We start from the raw sequence: 9,424 nt of genomic DNA, 5'->3' as shown, positions 1-9,424 counted from the left end.
AAAAAAAAAAAAGAAACATTGAGTATTGAGTATATATCATTGGTAAAATGGCAAAAAGTTCCTTTAGCTATTCTATTGAGATACCCACAAGATTCTGGGAAACCCTATTGAATCCAATACATACCTAACATTAGATACTTATTTACATGATGGCAACTTGTCTTTAGTTTTAGGTGAATCAGGTAACTGTTGTCTATAACAGTCCTCTTCTGAATACAAACATCAGTATCCCCACTGATATTAAAATTACCATTGTATTTGATTTAACTGAGGATCCTCCAAGCTGAAATAAAGCAAAATTGCATTATTATTTCGAGTGAAATGTGAACTCTTGCTGTACCTGAGTACCTACTAAAAAAAAAAAGGAAAAAAAAAACCAATGCAGTTAGTGCACCTTAGTTGGGTTTCAAATAATAAAGGAAGGACGGACTAAAAAGTGGTGCTGAATAATTATCTTGAGATGTCTTAGAGGTATCCTACCATTTGAACCACCTGTATTTGATTTAACTGAGGATCCTCCAAGCTGAAATAAAGCAAAATTGCATTATTATTTCGAGTGAAATGTGAACTCTTGCTGTACCCAAGTACTTACTAAAAAAAAAAGAACAATGCAGTTAGTGCACCTTAGTTAGGTTTCAAAAAAGTGGTGCTGAATAATTATCTTGAGACGTCTTAGAGGTATCCTACCATTTGAACCACTAGTGGTGTTCATGGGCTATCTAATACTTACTGTTACAAAATAGTTGCACCTATCTCCAGAGCAACACTCAGAACACTTCCAGTCCTGGTACCAGATGTATGTACAGGATGGCATATTCTTCTTCTTGAATTCCTCACAGAATTTCTTTGAAGCACAACTTTTGGAGACATAATACTGCTTTGTTGCTCCCTGAGACCAGTAAGGTGGAGATCCCCAGTTTATTGTTGACAGACATGCATCCTCATCTTGGTCACAGGTTTTGATTGTTTTAAGACATTTCTCTGTGTTTGCTTCTTGATTTGTACATACGTAACATTCTAATCCTTTACCTGAAAAGAAGGGAATAAAAGTTATCAACTCTAATATCATACATAACCGTACCGCTCCAATCTACTGACTGGGTTGACGGACAAAACCACTCCACCATATTCTGTCATCATATCGGTATCTACCAATGTCTGACTTTATGACATCAATGTACTGATTTCTGGGTCTCCCTTTTGGTCTTGTTCCTTCCATTTTCATTTCCTGCATTGTATTTATGTATGTAACTCTAATATCAATCAGTTCTTTATGAGTCAGATAAGGGTGTGGCTTGGTCTATCTTAGAAGGATTCCATCATCGTTACAAAATGCGTGAGAACATCGTGTTATCCATATAATTCCATCATCAGTTGCGTTTAATATTTTTCGACATTTTTTCACATTACAGTAAAGGGTTATGTCACACATTGTCTTGTATTTTTAAGACATTTCTCTGTGTTTGCTTCTTGATTTGTACATACGTAACATTCTAATCCTTTACCTGAAAAGAAGGGAATAAAAGTTACTTTTAAGACATTTCTCTGTGTTTGCTTCTTGATTTGTACATACGTAACATTCTAATCCTTTACCTGAAAAGAAGGGAATAAAAGTTACTAATATCATACATAACCATATTGTTCCAATCTACTGACTGGGTTGATGGGCAAAACCACTCCACCATATTCTGTCATCATATCGGTTTCTACCAATGTCTGACTTTATGACATCAATGTATTGATTTCTGGGTCTCCCTTTAGGTCTTGTTCCTTCCATTTTCATTTCCTGCATTTTATTTATGTATGTAACTCTAATACCAATCAGTTCTTTATGAGTCAGATAAGGGTGTGGCTTGGTCTATCTTAGAGCTGTGACAAAATAGAAAATAAGGTAAAACACTACAATTAATATCTTTGCTTTTGTTCCTTAACTTCAGTGGTCCATTACTTTGGCTACTAGAGCATTCAACGTGCTATCGCAGTATCGCCGCTGGCCCGCTGAAAGTAGGTAACACAAAATGGCGACGGGGAAAAAAATCATTTTGAGGTATGCACTGTATTTAACACAAAAAAAGGCTCTCTCAAATCGTGTGAACGGAGCTTCCAACCTCATTTCTCTTTGGCCACAGAGGTATTTTCTTCATCTTCTCATCTCTGTGTATGGCTACTAGAGCATTCAACGTGCTATCGCAGTATCGCCGCTGGCCCGCTGAAAGTAGGTAACACAAAATGGCGACGGGCAAAAAAAATCATTTTGAAGTGCCGCCGAATTTTACACAAAAAAGGCTCTCTCAAATCGTGTGAACGGAGCTTCCAATCTCATTTCTCTTTGGCCACAGAGGTATTTTCTTCATCTTCTCACCTCTCTACTAGAGCATTCAACGTGCTATCGCAGTATCGCCGCTGGCCCGCTGAAAGTAGGTAACACAAAATGGCGACGGGGAAAAAAAATCATTTTGAAGTGCCGCCGAATTTAACACAAAAAAAAGGCTCTCTCAAATCGTGTGAATGGAGCTTCCAACCTCATTTCTCTTTGGCCACAGAGGTATTTTCTTCATCTTCTCACCTCTGTGCTCTGTGTATTTTTGTTTTGAGTGGAAGTTCTTTTGTGATGGCTGCTTGCTGAAAACGTGTGCTTTGGATTAATTTTCCTCAATTTCTTCATAAAAGCCCCGAAAAATAGGATTTCAAAATGGTAAGTTAATATTTATATTAGGGTATTACATGGCATAACAAAAAAAATGCCATTTAGTAGCCCACCCGCATCAGCTTCTCTAACTTTTACGAGATCGGTCCGCCGCTCTAGGTACCTACCTACTCTACCTTAAGGTTTCAGGGAACCTTATTCAAAAGCTGAAAATTTATAGCATCAATCCTCTCAACCGGAACATTGTCAGATCAAAGTGAAGGAACCCAAGAGAATTCTTCATTTCTCTGATGGCACTCTGGAAGAGTACAGTACTGATGAAGAAGCAGACCAAGTAGACAAAGCCACTACTAGAGTAGAACCTCCCTCCAACTGGATTCCTTGGGTCTGGTACACCACAACCAATGTTGGATACAAAACTCTTGAAGTATGTGACTCAATTGGTGAATATTTGGCTGACTTCTTTGGCATTACATCATCAAAATACTATGCGGAAATTGAATATTACAAAGAATCTTTAAAATCAGAGCAGATGGACTGTTCTGAGAAAGTAGTTGTTGGTAAAACTAAATTGTCTGTGAATACCTAAGTAGACACACCACCGTCAGTTCTATGGACCTAATATTATAATTTTATAGATCTTTATTTATTTATTTTGTTTGTACTATTTATTATTACATAAGATATTGATTTTATAATATATTTTTATAGTTACTATTTACACCAAAGAAAGTGTGAATTTTTAATCTTTCTGTAATTTTCTATCTCTTAGATTTGTATATCTTGTAAATAGAAAAAAATACCTAATAGTCTCTAGCTTAAAAAAGAAGAAAAAAAAGAAACACACACATTTTTTAAACAGGTCTTATACCTAATCCTAAAGTTTGATTTGCATTTCAGTTTTCTAGACTTGTCTTTTTTTTAATTTCATTCTTAATTAAGAATGTCACCTGTTTGACTCTTGAAAAACCCCAAAGTTTTTGTGTCCCATTTCACTACTTTGACTCTCACCTCAGATAACAGTTGGAAAAATGTTGCACTGTATACCAAAATGCCGTCTTCCTAAAGTTCTAACTTTGGCTCCCTGTAAATACTCATTTTTATAATATATTTTTATAGTTACTATTTACACCAAAGAAAGTGTGAATTTTTAATCTTTCTGTAATTTTCTATCTCTTAGATTTGTATATCTTGTAAATAGAAAAAATATCTAATAGTCTCTAGCTTAAAAAAGAAGGAAAAAAAAAAAGAAACACACATTTTTTAAACAGGTCTTATACCCAATCCTAAAGTTTGATTTGCATTTCAGTTTTCTAGACTTGTCTTTTTTTAATTTCATTCTTAATGCCATGTCACCTGTTTGACTCTTGAAAAACCCCAAAGTTTTTGTGTCCCATTTCACTACTTTGACTCTCACCTCAGATAACAGTTGGAAAAATGTTGCGCTGTATACCAAAATGCCGTCTTCCTGAAGTTCTAACTTTGGCTCCCTGTAAATACTCACTGGTCTTGAACAGGAAGTTTTCACATAGTCATGACTTTGTTGAGGCCCATCAGCAGAATTTTATAGACATGTCAGCATTTCAGAAGTCTGTTCTTACAATAGGATCAGGAATATTATGTTTGCTGGATCCAACTCGAGCTGGTAAGATTTGAGTTGGTTTACATTATGACAATACATGGGTACAAACCTCTAAAATCTTCTTGAGCTGGATAGGAACCAGAGAGAGGAAGAACCTCACAGTTAGAACCCAATGGAAACTGCTGAAGAGCAAGATGGGGATTAGTAAAACTTAATTTCCCCCTGACACTTTTGAATGTAGGAATTGTAGATAGCTATTTGTACCTGAAATTTTCAATCATTATTATCTCTTCGGAATATTATGTTTGCTGGATCCAACTCGAGCTGGTAAGATTTGAGTTGGTTTACATTATGACAATACATGGGTACAAACCTCTAAAACCTTCTTAAGCTGGATAGGAACTAGAGAGAGGAAGAACCTCACAGTTAGAACCCTTTGGAAACTGCTGAACAGCAAGATGGGGATTAGTAAAACTTAATTTCCCTCTGACACTTTTGAATGTAGGAATTGTAGATAGCTATTTGTACCTGAAATTTTCAATCATTATTATCTCTTTTCCAGATTTGATTTCCCTCTGACACTTTTGAATGTAGGAATTGTAGATAGCTATTTGTACCTGAAATTTTCAATCATTATTATCTCTTTTCCAGATTTGATCTCAACATTTGGTGAAGTGTCTGCTGGCCATGCTCTGAATCACATGTATGAAGCCATGAACAACAATGAAGAAGGAAAGGCAATATTGAATGAAAAGCCCAGAATCAATTCCAAAGTTATAGACCTTGATAAGCTGCAAACATATCCAAGTAACACTGTAGGAAAGTGCTACTATGATTTCCTAGTAACCAATCAAGTGACTCCTGACTCAAGGCTGCCTGTGCAGTTTATAGTTGAAATTACCCTTTTCAAGACTTCTGACATTTTTGGATGTTAGAACAATTCTGATTCTGTGAGTTGTTTGTTGAATGGGTGGGTCAACTAGTCCTCCCTTCTCAATATCCTTGGTGGGTGGCAAGACAGCTGCTGCAGCCTAGAAAATCAATCAATTCAATATGAGATTAGATTCATTAGATGCCAAAAACAAGATTTAGCAGCATAACTTAAGATTTCTTCAAGAGAACACCAGCATGTCTGAATTTTTTGGATAATCATCTGTATCTCTAGTTCCAATTTGAATGACTTGTAGTCATACTACATAACTTGTTTTACATCTGAGTGCTTTAGGTACAAGATTTTATTATTCAAGAATGAGGTTAGTTTCAAAACAACATAACACCTCACACACAAACCCGTTTCGCATTTTCTGGAATACTACCATGATCTGATGGGTGCAACAAGAAATTAACTTGAGGCTTCAAGATAGAGAACATGATTTTTGCTAGTAAATTTTCAGCTTTTGAATAAGGTTCCCTGAAACCTTTAGGTAGAGTAGGTAGGTAAAGTTAATTTCTTGTAGCACCCATCAGATATTGGTAGTGTCCCAGAAAATGTTAAACATGGGTTTGTGTATGAGGTTTTATGTTGCTTCGAATCTAACCTCAATCTAAGGATACATTGTACCTAAAGCAATCAGATGTAAAACAAGTTTTGTAGTATGACTACAAGTCATTCAAATTGGAACTAGAGATACCTACAGATGATTATCCAAAAAATTCAGACATGCTGGTGTTCTTGGTACTTGTGCAGAAATCACGTCCGTGGAATATTACTACCAAAGGAACTGGCACAAACAAGCAGTGACCAGTGTTATTATAGGGTTAGGTTAAACACAAGAAGAATTTTTCACAATTAGAGCAGTGATTAGTGTTATTATAGGGATAGGTTAAATACTACAAACAAGCAGTGACCAGTGTTATTATAGGGTTAGGTTAAACGCAAGAAGGATTTTTCACAATTAGAGCAGTGATTAGTGTTATTATGGGGTTAGGTTAAATACAAAAAGGAGCTTTTTTTTCCACGGATGTGACTTCTGTATAATTGCCGTGTTCTCTTTAAGAACTCTAAAGTTATGCTGCTAAATCTTGTTTTTGGCATCTAATGAATCTAATCTCATATTGAATTGATTGATTTCTAGGCTGCAGCAGCTGTCTTGCCACCCACCAAGGATATTGAGAAGGGAGGATTAGTCGACCCACCCATTCAACAAACAACTCACAGAATCAGAATTGTTCTAACATCCAAAAATGTCAGAAGTCTTGAAAAGGGTAATTTCAACTTTACATTTTACCATGATCATTTCTCCCCAATATTTTGTTAAAGGTTCTATACTTTATGTGTGTACCTACTTCTATTAACCCAATATTTTGCACCAACTCACTTCAATTAAGTATTTTTCATTTAATTACATGACTACATCTTATATTAATGTTTATTCTTTCCATCCAAAAATGTCAGAAGTCTTGAAAAGGGTAATTTCAACTTTACATTTTACCATGATCATTTCTCCCCAATATTTTGTTAAAGGTTCAATATTTTGTTAAAGGTTTTATATTTTATGTTTTTACCTACTTCTATTAATCCAATATTTGCACCAACTCACTTCAATTAAATATTTTTTATTTAATTACATGATTATAACTTATATTAATGTTTATTCTGTCTTTTCCTATGTTACAGTAACTGCAGACCTGATCACTGCTGCCAGAAAACACAAGCTGAAGCCCAAGGGCCCAATCAGAATGCCCACCAAAGTTCTCAGAATAACCACCCGTAAGACTCCTTGTGGTGAAGGTTCTAAAACATGGGACAGATTCCAAATGAGAATTCACAAGCGTGTTATTGACCTGACAAGTTCATCGGATGTAATCAAGCAAATCACAACAATTAACATTGAACCTGGTGTAGAAGTTGAAGTGACTATTGCCGACAATGCTTAAGGATGTATAAATAAAGTTTTTATATTATAAATATGTTGAAAAAACCAATTTTGCATTCCCTTCTATTCAATTTTCCTATTACAGTATTTCCCAAATTTTGAACATTTTTCTGTAAATCAATAAATAATGCTGTTTCCAAAAGTATGAAGAATAAAAATCTGATTCAAAACTGAAAGTCTCTGTGTACTAATATGTACCTACAGACTTTTCATCAAATAGGTACCTGTCTAAATTTGAACTACTCCACCCTAATTTATCAATGCTTAAGGATGTATAAATAAAGTTTTTATATTATAAATATGTTGAAAAAACCAATTTTGCATTCCCTTCTATTCAATTTTCCTACAGTATTTCTCACATTTTGAACATTTTTCTGTAGATCAATAAATGCTGTTCCCAAAAGTATGAAGAATAAAAATCTGATTCATAACTGAAAGTCTCTAGGTACTAATATGTACCTACAGACTTTTCATCAAATACCTGTCCAAATTTGAACTTCTCCACCCTAATTTATTTCATTTATCTGAAAATACATAACATACTTTCCTTATTATAGGATAAGGAAACCAAAGATGATTTCAGATCTGTTTCTTTAATGTTAGTACTGGAACTCAATTTTAACACACAAGCCTTTAGGTTGTGGTTATGTATTGCATTACATTATCGCTAACCCAGTACATAACCTTAATCTTTTAGAGATAGAGCATTTGGATGTTTTGCTAGTTTAAATGGAAGAAAGATGGATCAATGTATAGTTGACTTGAGACTTGGGTGTAAAAACAGTTCTCATTGCCCAAGATTAAGTCATGAGCCATGGGTTACCAGACTGTTTTCTTGATAGCTGTTTGTTCTCACCTTTTCGTTTTCTACTGCTGTAGCAAAACTGAACACAGTAGTTTCCAGAGGTTATGTATTGCATTACATTATGGCTAACCCAGTACATAACCTTAATCTTTTAGAGATAGAGCATTTGGATGTTTTGCTAGTTTAAAGGAAGAAAGATGGATCAATCAATGTATAGTTGACTTGAGACTCGGGTGTAAAAATAGTTCTCATCGCCCAAGATTAAGTCATGAGCCATGGGTTACCAGACTGTTTTCTTGATAGCTGTTTGTTCTCATCTTTTCGTTTTCTACTGCTGTAGCAAAACTTTCACAGTAACTAGTTTCTCGGAAGGATGGCCTTTTTTTTTTTTTTTTTTTTTTTTTTTTTTTTTTCTTTTCTTTTAGGTGGATACTATGACGGTACGTCTGCCATGAGACTCACGAAATAAACACTAAAGACTACTGATCTGAGAGACACTCCAATGTCTAAATTAAACATTTTTTCTCTTCCCCTCAGGTATAGAGAAATCCATGACTTGGTGCATGCAGTGCTCCAGCAGCCTACGAATATGTTGGGTGAAGTTACTATCAAATGGGTTGAAGGCATTCAAACCAAACTCCCCATGTGTGTGACAGGTGGTTTATTTGGTGCCATGCGACTACGACCAAAGTAAGTTGTCCCACTTCTTGAAAATATTAACTTTACTTTCTGGGTACTTATTCATAAGTAAATAAAACTTTGAGCACTAAAACAACAGAGGTCTTATCGTCCGACATTCCGAGAACGAATGCGAATCTTATGTTTTAGGATAATATTCTCCCAGGCGAGAATCGAATCCTCGACCTAGCGTTTACAAGGTACACGCTCTACCTAACTCCGATCTAACTTACAACACCATAAACACATTACTTTCTGGGTACTTATTCATAAGTAAATAAAACTTTGAGCACTAAAACAACAGAGGTCTTATCGTCCGACATTCCGAGAACGAATCTTATGTTTTAGGATAATATTCGCCCAGGCGAGAATCGAATCCTCGACCTAGCGTTTACAAGGTACACGCTCTACCTAACTCCGATCTAACTTACAACACCATAAACACAAATTAATAATGAATTTTCTTTCAGGCAAAGAAAACGATATCGTGAAGAAAATCTACCCTGGGCAATCAAAACTGGAACAAACAGTAAACTTCTCATGAATGTTTACTTTGAAAAACGGTGGGACCAAAGCCTTGATGATTTCTACAGGGAAATGAACATAGTTCCACTTGTCTCCAAATATGGCCAAAAAGCTACCAAGGCCTGAGTTTTGAAAATGAGTGAAGTATTGAGGAAACAAACTTATTCAAGACCATTGCACGAGTGTTGAAAGGGATATGAGCTACATTTTGTAGTTTACAGGTACAGTTCGAAGTGTTCTTTTTTTACTATTTAATGAAGTGTAAGGAAACTGTAATAGTGTACTACATAATTATATGGAGAGCTCAAATT

General features: G+C 35.3%; 3 protein-coding genes across 3 annotated transcripts; 2 read left to right on the top strand and 1 right to left on the bottom strand.

Annotated features, from left to right (window-relative positions):
- Positions 1-57: 57 nt before the first annotated feature.
- On the bottom strand, positions 58-1,265 carry LOC103513614. Its single transcript, XM_008478458.2, has 2 exons — positions 731-1,265; positions 58-283 (listed from the first exon to the last, which is right to left on the bottom strand). Exons 1-2 carry the CDS (start codon positions 1,067-1,069, stop codon positions 194-196), a joined length of 429 nt encoding a protein of 142 aa, XP_008476680.1. The 5' UTR covers positions 1,070-1,265; the 3' UTR covers positions 58-193.
- Positions 1,266-2,542: 1,277 nt separating this feature from the next.
- Positions 2,543-7,199, top strand: LOC103513610 (40S ribosomal protein S20). The gene is made up of 3 exons (XM_008478455.3): positions 2,543-2,695; positions 6,305-6,434; positions 6,847-7,199. Exons 1-3 carry the CDS (start codon positions 2,693-2,695, stop codon positions 7,104-7,106), a joined length of 393 nt encoding a protein of 130 aa, XP_008476677.1. The 5' UTR covers positions 2,543-2,692; the 3' UTR covers positions 7,107-7,199.
- On the top strand, positions 3,769-9,338 carry LOC103513611 (ubiquinone biosynthesis protein COQ4 homolog, mitochondrial). Its single transcript, XM_026826776.1, has 4 exons — positions 3,769-4,292; positions 4,881-5,125; positions 8,428-8,600; positions 9,059-9,338. The coding sequence occupies exons 1-4, from the start codon at positions 4,085-4,087 to the stop codon at positions 9,237-9,239; spliced, it is 807 nt and encodes a 268-aa protein (XP_026682577.1). The 5' UTR covers positions 3,769-4,084; the 3' UTR covers positions 9,240-9,338.
- The last annotated feature ends 86 nt before the right edge of the window (positions 9,339-9,424 follow it).

This window comes from Diaphorina citri, unplaced genomic scaffold, assembly GCF_000475195.1.
Source record: "Diaphorina citri unplaced genomic scaffold, Diaci psyllid genome assembly version 1.1 scaffold996, whole genome shotgun sequence".
Lineage (NCBI taxonomy): Eukaryota > Metazoa > Arthropoda > Insecta > Hemiptera > Psyllidae > Diaphorina > Diaphorina citri.
This window is presented reverse-complemented; position numbering and strand designations above follow the sequence as displayed.